This window comes from Phascolarctos cinereus, unplaced genomic scaffold, assembly GCF_003287225.1.
Source record: "Phascolarctos cinereus isolate Bilbo 61053 unplaced genomic scaffold, phaCin_HiC Scaffold_2;HRSCAF=192, whole genome shotgun sequence".
NCBI lineage: Eukaryota > Metazoa > Chordata > Mammalia > Diprotodontia > Phascolarctidae > Phascolarctos > Phascolarctos cinereus.
Window position 1 is genome coordinate 275,484,228 of NW_027555625.1, and position 15,792 is coordinate 275,500,019.

At 36.0% G+C, this 15,792-nt stretch overlaps 1 protein-coding gene across 1 annotated transcript in view; it reads right to left on the reverse strand.

The window, feature by feature from the left end:
- Positions 1–869: 869 nt before the first annotated feature.
- LPCAT2 (lysophosphatidylcholine acyltransferase 2) overlaps positions 870–15,792 on the reverse strand; it is a 92,954-nt gene continuing 78,031 nt past the window's right edge. Inside the window, exons 13-14 of the mRNA XM_020985197.2 lie at positions 9,170–9,311; positions 870–2,907 (exon numbers count right to left, since the gene is read on the reverse strand). Of these exons, the coding sequence (XP_020840856.1) occupies positions 2,723–2,907; positions 9,170–9,311 (327 nt within the window). The 3' untranslated portion in view covers positions 870–2,722. The remainder of the gene's footprint in view (positions 2,908–9,169; positions 9,312–15,792) is intronic.

The following is a 15,792-nucleotide window of genomic DNA, read 5'->3' on the forward strand; positions in this document are numbered from 1 at the left end:
AAGCTGCAGAAAGAAGCAGACCTTTGGAGTCCAAATGAGCAATCTAACCAAAGCACCAAGAATAGAGATAGAATACTAAGAGAAAGGGTATTATAGGTATATACGTGTTGTCTACATGTAAATGTTGTTTTCTCCAGTTGGATGTAAGCTCCTTGAGGGCAGGGGCTTTTTCATATTGCCTTTGTACTCCTAGTACCTGGTAACATACCTGGCTCATTGTATATATTGAATAAGTGTTTGTTGATTAGTTGGTAGTCTTTAAAGAACTCAGAGTCATCTATATTCCACAATGAAATATCAGACTAGGATTCTTTTCAGACTTAATTTCCCCAGTAGTTTTTCAGTAGCAAATACTTTTATTAGCAACTGTTTAAATACCATCTCAAATGCTTTTTACAGCAGTTTTCCATTTTATATACATGATAGAGCAACCTTATTTTGTATAGTAGCATTGAGTGTAGTAGTGAGCTTAAAACAATTGAGGTTGGGTTTTTATGGTTTATATGTTTTAGGATTTCAGTATTTTAGTATTTTAAATTTCCATATGCATCTTATTTCAGCTCCAGCTATTTATTCAAAATTGTAGGACATCTGTCTGGTTTTGATGAAATTTAATTCCTTACTTTGAATCTTAAGATGGTGAAAAGACTTTTCAAACAAATCTTTGTTAAAACTGCATAATACAAAACCTTGTATAGCAGAAATACCAATCATAATTTATGGTCGTTGTTCCCAATAATACTATTCAAAAGTCAATTTCTTTAGGATTAGTATCTATTGAAAGCTTGGCTGAAATCTGTCTTCCATTAAAATAAAATGATTTCTAACATCTCACAAGCCTGAAATGGAAACAAAAACGATTAAACATAACCATGTATATGTAAATTTTATTCAGCCCACCATGCTGAAAAGGTGGAGCAAATTTTGAGACAAAATGCAGAAAACAGAATGAATGTCATATTATACACTTGTTTATTCAGTAATATAATAAAATAGGAAACATTGAAAAATTACATAGACAAATTATTAGTGCAATTAAATAGCATAAATATTATATTAAAGCAGAAAACAATGCAATCAATTGCATTAGCCCAAAGAAAGTGTTTAATTTACAATGTTATTTATTAGGGATCTTTGATCATTCATTATTGATAAGACTAATATATAGCTTTTCTGTGATAAATAACAAACAATTAATGGATGTGAGTATCATATATTTTTCAACTACTTGTGGCAGACAGTATATAACAATGATGTGCTATTCTAATTATTCAACAATTACTTCAGTTTACTTTTTGCTTAATGTCTAAATAGCTTTGAGGGGTAAAAAATCAAACAATTGTGTATTCTTAAGGACAAGAGTTGATATTCAATTATCCAAATGCACATTTAATTATCTGGGAAATGAGGACATTTATTGATCAATGTGTACAATCAGTTTAAAATCACGATCACTAACTAAGAATAAATTCTGACATCTACTGTGAAAATTTCTCTTTTCACTGAAGGGGGACTTTAAAAAGACCATTAAAGAACCAGACAGACTGTGTAGTTCATTTCAGATATTCAGTAAAAAAAAAAAAAGCCATAAGCAACTTGTTTCTATATTGTATCTATTCTTTTGTTTTGTTTCATACTATACAAAGCAGAAGGAAATTTTTTAAGATCAAGAATTTGAACAGTGCACACGACAAGGCAAAATGAAATAACTAACTACTAAGTTGCTGTCTTAGTACTGAACAGGTTTTTAAAGCCACTTGATTTTGGTTATGTTTTGCAGAATTGTGTATTTTCCAAGTAGGTTTTCCTGACAAACTTCAACTTGTCTATTTCCCGATTAGAAAATAAAGAATTTATAATAGAAAACTCTATTTTTGAGGATTAAACATAGACATTTCTAAAAGACTGTTAATATGTGTATACATATAGAGTAAAAATATCATTTGTCTGTTGGGCAAATAACACATTCTGCTGAATAAAGTTCAACTCTAACATAGCTAATTGTTTTCATTAAGCAATTGCTATTACTTTAATAGGCATTCATACTTGGTCATTGGCCAAAGAAACTACTGTAATATCAACATATTCTAAATTTGCATTGGAATATAGATTTTGACAGATAATTATGAAGACCTAAAAGTCAGATGCACACTAAGAAGAATATGAGTTTCTTAAAAATATCTTATCTAATAAGTGGAATTATTTACTTGAATTGCATACCTTAAAATCCATGAATTATTTTTGTTCCTGGAAAAACATAGGAAGAATTTAACAAAATAATGGATTACCAGAAATAGCTTCAGAATCCTGCTTCACATATTACATTCACCCCATGCTTTAGAGGAGTATCTTTTCAAGAGAAACCAATTCAGGAACATAAAATATTTTCTTTTTTTTTTTTTTGGAGATCCAAAAACACACATATAATATAGAATCTTTCAGTTTATCACTCAAAAAGCACAGACCACTAAATTTACTTGCCAGAGTCATCTTGATTTGAAAAGTAAAATCCTTAAATCTGGGAATTTTTATTCCCAATAAATCAACCATATTATTGAATGGTATAAAGTATGTCATAAGAAAATGGTAAGAGAGCCATAAAAATTAAAGAAGGAAAAGTTTTCAACATTACCTGTAATTTCTATTCAGCAGAAACATTTTAATTACCATTAATAAATGTCTTTACAATATAAAATGAAAACTATTGATGTCCATTTTTGGTTCAGTCATCTTTTTTGTCTGAAGTCCCATCTTCACTAGGTTCTGGACAGACTTTATTATGGATAACTGATGGAGCCACAGCAACTTCTTTGGGCAATGAAAATACATGGCACGTTTGGAGGTCTAGGTATGTAGTAAAAATCTTGGCATATTCTGGATGTTTCAGGGCAAAACTCCTAAAATCCACTGAAAGAGGAGAAAGTAAATATATATATATATACATATATACACACACACACACACACACATATAAATATATATATATATATATATAAATTATATTGAGACCTTCTTGAGTAGGTCCTATTCTATCTGATATCAAAATAACAGAATATAGCAAATTTCTGTTTCCCTATCTTTTGATGGTGAAGTCATTACTGAAAATTTCCTGAAACCTCAACAATGAGCAACAAATTATTCCAGTTAATTATAAAGGTCTTATGCAATCTTAAAAAGCCCAGTAAGTACAAAGAAAACCCACAGGAACAGTATAGTCAAATTCTGAAACCCCTAGCTCAAGGATAAAATATTATGAGCAGCAAAAAAACAAGTTACATATGGCCATGCCACAATTAGAATCAAACAAGACCTAACAGCAGCAACACTAAAAGATTGCAGGTCTTGGAACACTATATATCGAGGAGCAAAAGAACTGGATGTCTGGCTGAAAACATCATACCCAGTAAAGCTAAGCATAATCCTGAATGAAAAAAAAAATGGATATTTAATGAATTGTCAGACTTTCAGGACTTTGTTAAAAAAAAAAGAAACTGAACTTAATAGAAGATTTGACATACAAGAGCCAAGAGAAACATAAGGTACATACCAAAGACCAATCACAAGGGGCTCAATAATGACAGACTGTTTACCTTTTACATATATAAAATGTAAACTATATCTAATATTGTTATTAGTAATTAGGTAGCTTGTAAGAAATATTGGTGTAGACCTGAGTATGATATGATTTCAAAAAGTAAAAACATTCAGGAACACATAAAAATAGTAATTATCTTATACAAATGAGGTGCAAGAAGAACTGAAACAGAGCAATTAGAGGAGAGAGGAGGGCTGCTAGTTCTGGAAACCTACTTTCGTCAGAAATGGGTTCAAAAGGGAACAATATATATACATCTAGAAGAGTATAAAAGTTTTCTAAATTTAGAAAGAAATAAAATGCTAAGGGGATAGAGAGGGGAGAGAAGATAAGGGAGGGATCTTTAGAGGGGAGGGTGAGGGAATAGGTAAAAGGGGGATATAAAAGGGTGTTTAGATTTATGGGAATGGGAGGATAAGGGAGAGATAGCTGAAGGGGGTATAGATTAAATAATAGGAGAGCAAGGTAGCAGATAGAAGTAAAGTAGAGGAGTTAGGAGGAATAGGAAATAGATATGCACAAACATAAAAACAAAGATTAGGAGTAGCATCTCATAGGGAAAGTATATGTTTATATCTATCTATCTATCTATCTATGTATATGTATATAAGTATAGGTGTATATATCAATCAATACCTATATATAAATATATCCATACTTAATTGTGGCCTCAGGTGAGGTGGGAGGGCAGAGGAAGGGGGAAAATGGACAAAGTAAAAAGTGTACAGCAAAGAACAAAAGAAAACCTACAAGGAAGCAAAGAAAAGATTGATAGCCTTCAACACAACCCATAGTATTTAATATATAGTCTTTCTAAAAATGGAAATTTATTGCTATATATTTTGAATCCTTTTTTATGTTCTGCTGTGCACATTATGTATGCTTTTTTCTCTTCTTATTATGTATTTGTTTCAATATTTAAGTCTATGTTTCTTTTTCTTCTCTTATTGTGTATTTAAGTTTCAGCAATAAAAAAAAGAGAAAGAAAAAAAAGAAAAGCTCAGAGTACATGATGGTAGTATCACAAGATCTTCTGATAAGAAATAAATGATCTTTTATCTCAAATATTTCAGGCTTGAAGAATTAGGGTGAAATGACTAGTTTTAGTTTCAAAATTTGAACCTCAACACTTCATACCAAAAGAGAAGGCCTAATCCCTGAATCTGCCTTATATCATTCAGTTTCTCCATACATTTTAGTATGGCTAAAGACTTTAATAACTATAGAGCAAAGGGAAGCTCCTATTTTAATCATTTTGCTATTAATGTCTTTGAAAGGTAGGAGTCTTTGGCTGTTATTCCTCACTGAGATCTGTAACCACCCATAACGTCCATTCAGTGCTTTGGATCATCAATCACTTTCCACAAGTTAAAATTATATTAATGGTTTCTTGTGATAGATTAGTAGACCATACAGTAAGGTTAAACCAACCATTTAATATTCAGTAATAACTTTATACTTTCAAAAGTTGCAAAGCTATTAAATTTCCCTTCTATGTCCATTTAATAATAGGACAAACTTACTAGTTTACTTCAAAGACTAGTAGGGCAGCCAAAGTCCAAAGACAAACATCAGCTTTCCAAAGATCAGAAAGTAAGTCAGTGTGAGAACTGATATGGTTGATTTCAGGGGTCTTAACTCTGAGGCCTGTGCTATGTTGAAATAACCAAAATCTCAGTCTCTGGCATGATGGGTGAAATCAAGGTGTTACCCATTTCTGGTAGAAACTGATCATGAAGTGAAATTAAATCAAATTATGCTTTAATTTAATTTGTGAAAAGCATTAAAGCAAAAATTAAATGTGATGCTGGGAAAATCATTTAAGCTCTCAAAATTCTTGGCAACTCTTTTAGGACTATACATTTCTAAAACTTTTTCTGCCTAGAGAGTGCCAACCTGCACTGGCAGAGGAGTTCCTTACTAGAAGCGCTAATTATACTACTGAAATCACAGTTCCAGACCTGATACACATTCTAACACAGAAAACATTTTCAAAATGCTTTCTTAAACATCTTCCCTCCTCACCCCAAATTTGTACTTGAATAAGATTGAAGCAAAAAACTCATATCAATCACTGGGTGGAATGTGGGGGTGGGGGGAAGGAGAGAGAAAGAAGGGTTCCTTTCACTAGATAATTGTTTACATTTGTTTTAATTATTCTTAACTGACTAGAAAATTCTGGTTTTTTACCTTCATCATTTTTAAAGCATTTGATATCATCAGACTTAAAAAGAGTTGATATCTCTGTTTCTTCAGTAAAATTGTTCTAATTCCTATTTTGAAGACAGAAAGTTGCCATTCCCCAACTGATAAATGGTCAAAGGATATGAACAGACAATTCTCAGATGAAGAAATTAAAGCCATCTATACTCATATGAAAAAGCGCTCTAAATCGCTACTGATTAGAGAAATGCAAATCAAAACAACTCTGAGGTACCACATCACACCTATCAGATTGGCCAACATGACAAAACAGGAAAATGATAAACGTTGGAAAAGATGTGGGAAAATTGGAATGCTAATACAGTGTTGGTGGAATTGTGAAATGATCCAACCATTTTGGAGAACAATTGGGAACTATGCCCAAAGGGCTATACAAATGTGCATACCCTTTGATCCAGCAATAGCACTTCTAGGGCTATATCCCAAAGAGATCAAACAAATGGGAAAAGGACCCACATGTACAAAAATATTCATAGCAGCTCTTTTTGTGGTGGCAAAGAATTGGAAATTGAGAGGATGTCCATCAGTTGGGGAATGGCTGAGCAAGTTGTGGTATATGAATGTAATGGAATACTATTGTGCTATAAGAAATGATGAACAGGCTGACTTCAGAAAAATCTGCAGAGACTTATATGATCTAATGTTGAGTGAAGTGAGCAGAACCAAGAGGACTTTGTACATAATAACAGCTACGTTATGCGATGACTAATATTGTTAAACTGAACCCTTCTCAGCATTATAAGGATCTAAGACATCTCCAGAGGCCTCGGGATGGAAAATGCTGTCCACATCCAAAGAAAGAATTATGGAAGTTGATCACTATCACTTATTTTTACCTTCTGTTGAGTTTTGTTTCATCTTTCTGATGGTTCCTCCTTTTGGTTTTAATTTTTACTTACAACTTCATAATTTGAAAATATGTTTAATAGGAATGTAAATGTAAAACCTATATAAGATTGTGCACTGTCTTGGGGGAGGGTGGGGGGAAGGAAGGGGAAGAAAAATTTTCAACTCAAAAGCATACGGAAGTGATTGTTAATAAATCAATAAATTAATAAAATTGGGAAAAAAATTAAAAAAAAATAAAGCCTCAGTGGCTGGTCCCAGGGCACTGACAATTAGAGAAAAGAAAGCCGAGCCAAAAGAAATTTGGCTTACAATAAAAACTCCTCCAAGGTGAAAAAAAAAAGAAGATAGAAAGTTCAGGGAAATGGATTGTTCTATTCAGGGCAGGAAAAATGATCAGAGCAGAATTAGTACTCATAATCCTTCCCTCAGTACACATGTGTTCATTTTATCACTTCGTTATTTTTTAAAAGTGAGTTTAGTAAATAAAGTTGGGCAGCTGGATGATGCCATGGATAGAGTGCTGGGCCTGGAGTCAGGAAAACTCATCTTTCTGAGTTCAAATCTGGCTTCAGACTCTTCCTAGTTGTGTGACCCTGGGTAAGTCATTTAACCATGTTTGCCTCGGTTTTCTCATTTGTAAAGTGATCAGGAAAAGGAAATGACAAACCACTCCAGTATCTTTGCCAAGAAAACCCCAAATGGGGTCATGAAAAGTTAGACACAACTGAAACAAATGAACAAAAATAGCAATTAGTAAATAATGAGCTCTAAGCAGCTAACTACTCAATATGCAATAGTGAAGAACACTTGAAAAAGCAGTAACTAAATTATATAGTAATAAAATCATATGGGATCAAGAGGACCTGAGTTCAAATCTGGCATGCGACTTACTAGCTGTGTGACCCTAGGCAAGTCACTTAACCCTAATTGCCTTTCAAAAAAAAAAAGAAAGAAAATCATAGGATCAAATCTTCCTTTAACCTTACAGTCAGCAAACAAAAGCTCTTCCAACATCAAAGGAGAAAGAGAATTTTCAGACCAGCTACTCACTCCCTACCTCTTGAACTCTGAAATTCAGGGATTCCATTTTTATATTTATCATGTGCCTACTGTGAGCAGAGAATTATAATAGGTGAAGCTTAAAAGTCCATTATAAAATGGGGCTAAAGAACTAATAATCCAACAAGAATAAATTCATTACTATACTAATTTTTTTGGCAAAATGAAATCTTTCAGAACTCTACAGGCATATTCTTTGTAAGTCAACAACCACCTTGTGAGTTTCATAGGTTCAAACATTTTCCTATCACCTGGACAACTGCAATAGCTTCCTAATTAGGTCTCCCTGCCTTAGCTTTTCCTTTCTTCAATCCATCTTCCACCTAACTACCAAACTGATATTTATAAATCATACTCCAGCTTAACAAGCTTCAGTGGCTCCCTATTGTCTCTAGGAAAAAATACGAACTCCTCTTATTGGCTTTTAAAACCCTTCCAAATCTGACTGTAATCTAGCTTTACAGGCTGATTATATATTACTTTCCCTCAAGCAGTTTAGCTCCAGCCAAACTGGGTTATTTGCTGTTTCCCTTTCATGGATTTCCATCTACTACCTCTGGGCCTTTGTAGAGGTTGTGCATCCTCACATGGAATGATCTCCCTCTCCATGTCTGCTGCTTAGAACAAAAACCTCTCTTCAAGGCTTAACTCAAGCACCACACACCAAATTGCTTCATAATGATTTTCCATTTAATTTTGTGCATATGTTGTTTCTCGTCAGTAGAATATGGGCTCCTTGAGGACAGGGGTTACTCTATTTTTGTATCCCCAGTGAATAGCACAGTGACTGACACATAGTAGATAAATACTGTCTGGTTGATTGAATTTAATTAATCCACTGTGATTCATGACTGCCTGTAGAGATATAGTTAGATGTTAGTCAAATAGATACAGATACATAAATAAATGTAGATATAGATAGATTACAGATCTAGGTATATCTATAGAAAGAGATATGTTTAGATAGATATCTATAGAGAGAGATACCTTATGTATCTGTATATTGAGAGATGTCTATCTCTCTCTCATATATCTATATCCTTCTATCTCTATGTTATCATGAGCCTGTGTGTAACTACAAGGACAGGAGTCAAACAGTGATGGCTGAGCTACCTCTTTCCCTTCATAGATACAAGGTCACAGTCGATCAAGCAAAGTGTCAAAGTTGTCCATAAATCCCTCAGGCTGCTCTATTTAGGTTATAGCACACCTTGGACAACATGCTTGTTCAGCCTTAGCTATATCCACAGCGGATGAAATCACAATCCCTACTTTCATATATCTCAAGACTGAGATGACCCATAGGGGTGCAGAGGATCTGATAAAGTCCTCAACAGTAGCATGTATGGAAGGACAATATAGAATATTGCAAGGGACAATCTGTTAGCTAGAATCACTACAAAGAAGCCAAATTTTCAATGTCAGGGTATAGAAAATACTCACTGTAGGAAACATGTGTTGAATCCCCTTTGGCTATTTCCCGGAAGAGGCCAGAAACATTAAGGTCAGGTATTCCCAGAGATGCCTGCAAAATGGTGGCAAATTCTTCCTCTGTTATGTAGCCATCCTCATCAACATCAAAAAGCTGGAAGAGAAAGATTAAAGGATTAACTCCCTGATAGGGATACTAGTGCAGAGCAATCTTTCAAAATATATAATGATATTCCCTGCTATTCAAAATCCTGCTACACTTGTCATTTAGATTTGGTGCACTTACCAATAAATTTTCAGAAATTTATTTTCAAAAAATGGAGTTAACTGGCATTAAATAAATTAAACTGAAGGAAAGCTCATTTGGCAGAATATCTAATTATAATCATATTTGCCTTATAAAATAGATTGTGTGGAGAAACAATTAGAAAATGTGACTAAGTTAATGGTCCTAAGTAAAAGAGAATATATAACTTTGGACAAACTGCTTAGTTTCATAGGGTCATCAGATTCTGTTTTATTTGTCAAGGAATTAAGAATCTCTCAGGGTGAACAAAGCTACAAAGTAATTATAATTCATTTTCTTCCCTTCAGAATATTATTTTCCATGGAGTGCATGCCTTTGTTATCAGCCATTCTTTTCCACACCATAGTCAGTCAATCAGTCAATAACATTTATTAGGCCCCTACTATGTGCCAGGCACTGTTCTAAGCACTGAAGATATAAAGAAAGGCAAAAGACTACTTTCAATCATTTCACTGGTCCTAGGATGAGGTAGTTTAACTTCCCTGCTTGCTTAAGTGGAACCCAGTACATGGTCTTCTATTCTCTCTTTATCATGCCTGACATAAACTGAGCACTTAATAAATGACTGTTGATTGATTGAGTCATTAAATCATAGATTTAGGGCTAGCAGCGACATTAGAAGCCATTTAGCCTAACTCTCTTGTTTTTATAATTGAGGTAACAAGTAGGGAGATGTTTGGTGACTTTTCCAGGGTCATTGCTATACTTCCTGCTACCTTAATAATACTCACTCATATACCATAGCCCTCACCCAAACATCAGAATTTCTGAATGTGACACCTCAGCTTCATGGCCTCTCACTTTTCCCATTTCCAAATTTCAGGTATAGTTTGTCCTATGGATACCCTCAAATCTATATTCTCTAGGTTCTCAAGCACCTTTCAATTGCCTACACTAGGGCCACATTGGAGAACAACTATAGTAATCAACTTTAAGTCCATTGAGGATAAGATCTGGTCTTAATTCATTTCTTAAAGTCTCTGACTCCTGAACTCAGTCCATTGAACTTAGAGCCACAGAATCATAGGACAAAGAACGATAGAAGGATAGAAGGCCTTTAGAGATGGGCTAATCTAACTACTTTATTTTACCAAAGGTGAATTTGGGTTGAGAGAGGTTAACGAGCTTATCCAAGGTCACAGAGGGAATCAATAATAGAACTAGGCTTCAAACACAGTTTCTCTGACTCAACCTTTTACCCTTGCCTTATTCTGTGTTACTTCTACTCATCAAATTGTTGAAGAATGCATATAGAAAACTGGTTAATTGGTTAAAAATAAAAGCCAGAGCTTCTCTATGTTATTTCTTTAGGTTGGAAAGTAAGACTAGTTCTCCTAAATATGTGTTTCTTTGTTTTTTGTTTTTTTGTGTGTGTACTGGGGGTTGGGAAGAAGCAAGAGATTTACAGCAAAAAAAAAAATATGAGTGACCCAGAAATTATAACATCTCAGAATGTCAAAATTGGAAAAGCCCTTAGAAAATATAAATTTAGAGTGAGAAGGGCCTTCAGAGATCATCTGGTTTAACTCAGATTAAGAGCAAGGAATAGAGGCCTGAAGAAATGAAGGAGCCTACTCAAGAGCATACAGCAAACAGTGGCTTCCAAATCAGACCATTTCTTTAAGTGTTTGGCAGAGAAAAAAAACGAATTGGGTTAGGCTCTGGAAAGAAAGGTGGGCGAGAGATCACAAGCTCATTGAAAGGTTTTCCTAAAGAACTGACTGTTGATAAATATAAACAAATTAATTTAAAAAATGATGTGGAAAAAGCAAAAAAAAAAAAAAGAGAGATTTTCCTAGAGTGATACTGAGTATTTCTGATAAAAAAAAAATATTAGCCTTTGAGCTTGGTCTCATTTCTACCAATGGGATATATTCCCTACTGCTTGTGGGACTTCTAAAATTCTTTCTGTACTGTTGACTTCAGAGATCATGAAAAATATGAGGAAAAAGAGGAGGAAATGAAGGAGCTTTAGAGTTGTCATTCATTTTTTTTTTTAAATTAGAACATCCATGGGTAGGAGCCAAGATGGCAGAGTGAAAGCAGCAACTTGCTTGAGCTCTCCCCCTAACCCTTTCAAATACCTATAAAAATAGCTCTAAACAAATTCTAAGGTGGCAGAACCCACAAAAAGACAGAGTGAAACAAATTTCCAGCCCAAGACAACCTGGATGATTGATCAGAAAGGTACATCGTGCCAGGCTATGACCACAGTGCAGCATGGTGCACAGGCCTCAGCAAACCTGGAGCAGGCCTCAGAGGACTGAATCGAGGGCAGCTGTGGTGGTTTCCAGACTCCTCAATCCAGGAATACCAAAGACAACTTAGAAGTTCAGTGGGAAAAGTCTGTTTCTGTGGTGCTGAGAGGAAGGCAGGGTCTCAGATCCAGTTCCCCTGGGTGGGCAGCTGCTTTCTGAGCTTCTGGCCCACAGACTGAGGGCTGATCAGAGAGGGACTGCAGGGATCTCTCTGCTGGTGCTGAGGCAGGAATCTTTTGCTTTGCCCATGCTTCAGTCTAGGTCACAGTTCTGGATGGGGTGAGGATGAGTGCTGGCATGGTGGAGTTTGTAGTGGCCATGGACAGGAAACCTTCTTCACAGTTCCAGGACAGAAAGGAATGCATGTGGTCACTAACAGACCACAGCACAGGCCAGGAAAGGAGTAAACACCTCGCCCCTTATCATACCACCTTGGAAGAACTGAAAATTTACAGGTCCCTACAAGTATCTCTGAAAACAGCTATATAAACCCCCGAAGCTTGGGACAGTACATTCTCCACATTGGAAGCAATCTCTTATCTTAACTAAGAGTTTAAAACTCAAGTAATTGGCCAGGATCATGAGCAAGCAGTGCAAAAAGAGCTAGACTATATTATCTTACTTTGGTGACAAAGAAGATCAAAGCATATAACCAGAAGAAGACAACAAAGTCAAAGCTCCTACATCCAAAGCCTCCAAGAAAAATATGAATCAGTCCCCAGGCCTTGGAAGAGCTCAAAAGGGATTTTGAGAAGCAAGTAAGGGAAGTAGAGGAAAAACTGGGAAGAGAAATGAGAGTGACGCAATAAAATCATGAAAAACAAGTCAACAGCTTGCTAAAGGAGACCCCCAAAAATACTGAAGAAAATAACACCTTAAAAAATACCCTAACCCAAATGGTAAAAGAGGCCCAAAAAGCCAATGAGGAGAAGAATGCCCTAAAAAGAAAAATTGGCCAAATGAAAAAAGAAGTCCAAAAGATTACTGAAGAAAATACTTCCTTAAAAATTAGAATAGAGCAATTGGAGGCTAGTGACTTATGAGAAATCAAGACACTGTAAAACAAATCCAAAAGAACGAAAAATTAGAAGAGAATGTGAAATATCTCATTGGAAAAACAACTGACCTGGAAAATAAATCCAGGAGAGAGAATTTAAAAATCATTGGACTATCTGAAAGCCATGATCAAAAAAAGAGCCTAGACATCATCTTTCAAGAAATTATCAAGGAAAACTGCCCTGACATATTAGAACCAGAGGGCAAAATAGAAATTGAAAGAATCCACCGATCTCCTCCTGAAAGAGATCCCCAAAGGGAAAACTCCTACGAATATTGTAGCCAAATTCCAGAGTTCCCAGGTCAAGGAGAAAATATTACAAGCTGCCAGAAAGAAACAATTCAAGTACTGTGGAAACACAATCAGGATAGCACAGGACTTAGCAGCTTCTACATTAAGGGACCGCAGGGCATAGAATAAAATATTCCAGAGGGCAAAGGAGATAGAATTACAGCCAAGAATCATCTACCCTGCAAAACTGAGTATAATCCTTCAGGGAAAAAATGGTCATTCAGTGAAATAGAGGACTTTCAAGCATTCTTGATGAAAAGACCAGAGCTGAATAGAAAATTTGACTTTCAAATATAAGACTCAAGTGGAATGTGAAGAGGACTGGGGAAAACTTAATGAAGGAGGAAGTACCTGTGCTTGGAAGGAAAGGACAGATTCAACCAGGTTGGAGGGAAGAATCCTGTGAGGACTGGATGAACATTAGCAGAGAGCTGGGGAAGGATTGGATTCCATCTGAGAACAATAAACAGTTTGTCTGGAACATGAACTGTGTGAAAGGGAATGGAAGAAGGATCTTTGTTTTTAACCTAGTTATAGTTTTGAAATTTCACCTAAAAAAAGTTTGTAGCTGAACATTAATATTGTCCACTCTTTCTTAATTCCTGCAGTTCAAAGGGAAGTTCCCAGATTTCCAGACTCACGTATGTTTTCTGCAAAGTTCACCTTAGTTTCCCTGAATGTCTGTCCTTTGCCCATTTTCACCCCTGGATTGCTTGTGTGTTCATAAACTGTCTTCAATGCTGCCTCTTGAAGGGATTTTTTGGGGGGCAAATGACTCCCCTTAGCAACCAGTAATTTTCTAAGATGCAGCTGTAGGCTGAACCCTCTAAGCAAAGAGATTGCTTTTCTCAAAGGAGAGGAGGAGTATTTCATGAATACTAACAAACACTGAATTTGAGTGAAAGAACCTGGTTTGGAATTAGAGCTGTACTATTTACTTTTTGTGTAATATTTCCTAAGTTACCTCACCTCGGTTTCCTCATCCTGAAAACACGGTTAATATCTGTGGTCCTTACTTCATAGGGTTGTTGTGAGGATTAATAAAATAATGTATGGAAAGTCTTTTTTCAAACCTTTAAGTGCAAAAAACAAATAAATAAATTAGAACATCCCATTTCTACTAGGAAGAAAGGTCAATGGGATGGCAAGGCTTTAGCACTGATTTCCAGGGTAAACCACTCCGGGGTTCCTGTTGGAGACATTACTGAATATAGTTGTTCAAAGACTCATAGGATCATAGATTTTGAGCTGGAAAGGACTTCAAATATGATATTCCATAATGCAAAGGAGCTTGGATTACATCCAAGGATCAACTACTCAGCAAAATTGAGCATAATCTTTCAGGGGAGGAGACTGACATTTAATGAAATAGAGGAATTCCAGACTTTCCTGATCAAAAGACCAGAGCTCAATGAAAAATTTGATCTTCAAATACAAGGCTCGAGAAAGGCATAAAAAGGTAAACAGGAAAGGGGGAAAAAACCATATTATTTAATAAGGGTAAACTGTTTACATCCCTACATGGGAAGATGATAGGTATAACTCTTGGGAACTATATCTTTATGATGATATTTAGAAGGTATATACATAGATAGAGGGGGTGGGTTTAAGCGGAGTTTGATGTGATGATACAAAACTTAATGAAGTGGTGAAAAGGAACTGTAATGAGAGAAAAGGAAAGAAGGAAGCAGAAAAGGGTAAATTACATCATATGAAGAGACACAAAGACATATTACAGTACAGGGAAAGAAGGGAGGGAGATGAGCATTGTTAGAACTTTACTGTCATCAGATTTGGCTCAAGGAGGGAATAACATACTCAATTAGGCATAGATATGTAATTTGCCCTATAGGCATTAGGAGGAGAAAGGGGAAAGAACAGAGAAGGGGGAATAGAAAGGAAGGAAGAATTAGTTAGGGAAAAGGGAAGGAAAAGGGAGGGGGCTGATAGAAGAGAGGGCAGATTGAGGGAGGCTGTGGTCAAAAGTAAAACTCTCATGAGAAGAGAAAGGATAAAAGGAGAAAGAAAAGCATAAGTGGGGGAAGAGGGTATAGGATGGAGAGAAAGACACAGATAGTAACCATAAGTGTGAATGTGAATGGGATGAACTCTCCCATAAAAAGGAAATGGATAGCCGAATGAATTAAATACCATAATCCTGGGGGGCAGAGCCACGATGGCAGAGTAAAAGCAGTGACTTGCTTGAGCTCTTCCCCCAAAACCCCTCCAAATATGGGTAAAAATGGCTCTAAACAAATTCTAGAGCAGCAGAACCCACAAAAAGCCAGAATGGAACAAATTCCCAGTCCAATACAACCTGGATAATTGATTGGAAAGGTCTATTGCTCTGGGCTGGGAGGGGAGCACAGTTCAGCACAGGTGTTCAGGCAAAGACCAAGACTCATTGAACCTGCAGCAGTCCTCAGGGGATTGAATCAAGGGGAAGTGTGGCAGTTTCCAGACTTCTCAACATACAAACACCAACGACAACTTAGAAGGTCAGTAGGAAAAGTCTGTCTGACCCTGGTGAGAGACAAGTTCACTCCCAGCCCTAGTCCCAGCACAGTCCCAGGGTGGTGGCTGCTTCCAGAGGTCTTGGCCCACAGAAAGAGGGTTTATGAAGTTGCTGATCAAAAGGGAACTGCAGGGATCTCTTTGCTGGTGCTAAGGCAGGATTCTCTTGCTTTGCCCGTGCTTGGATCTGGGTCACAGAACTGGGTAG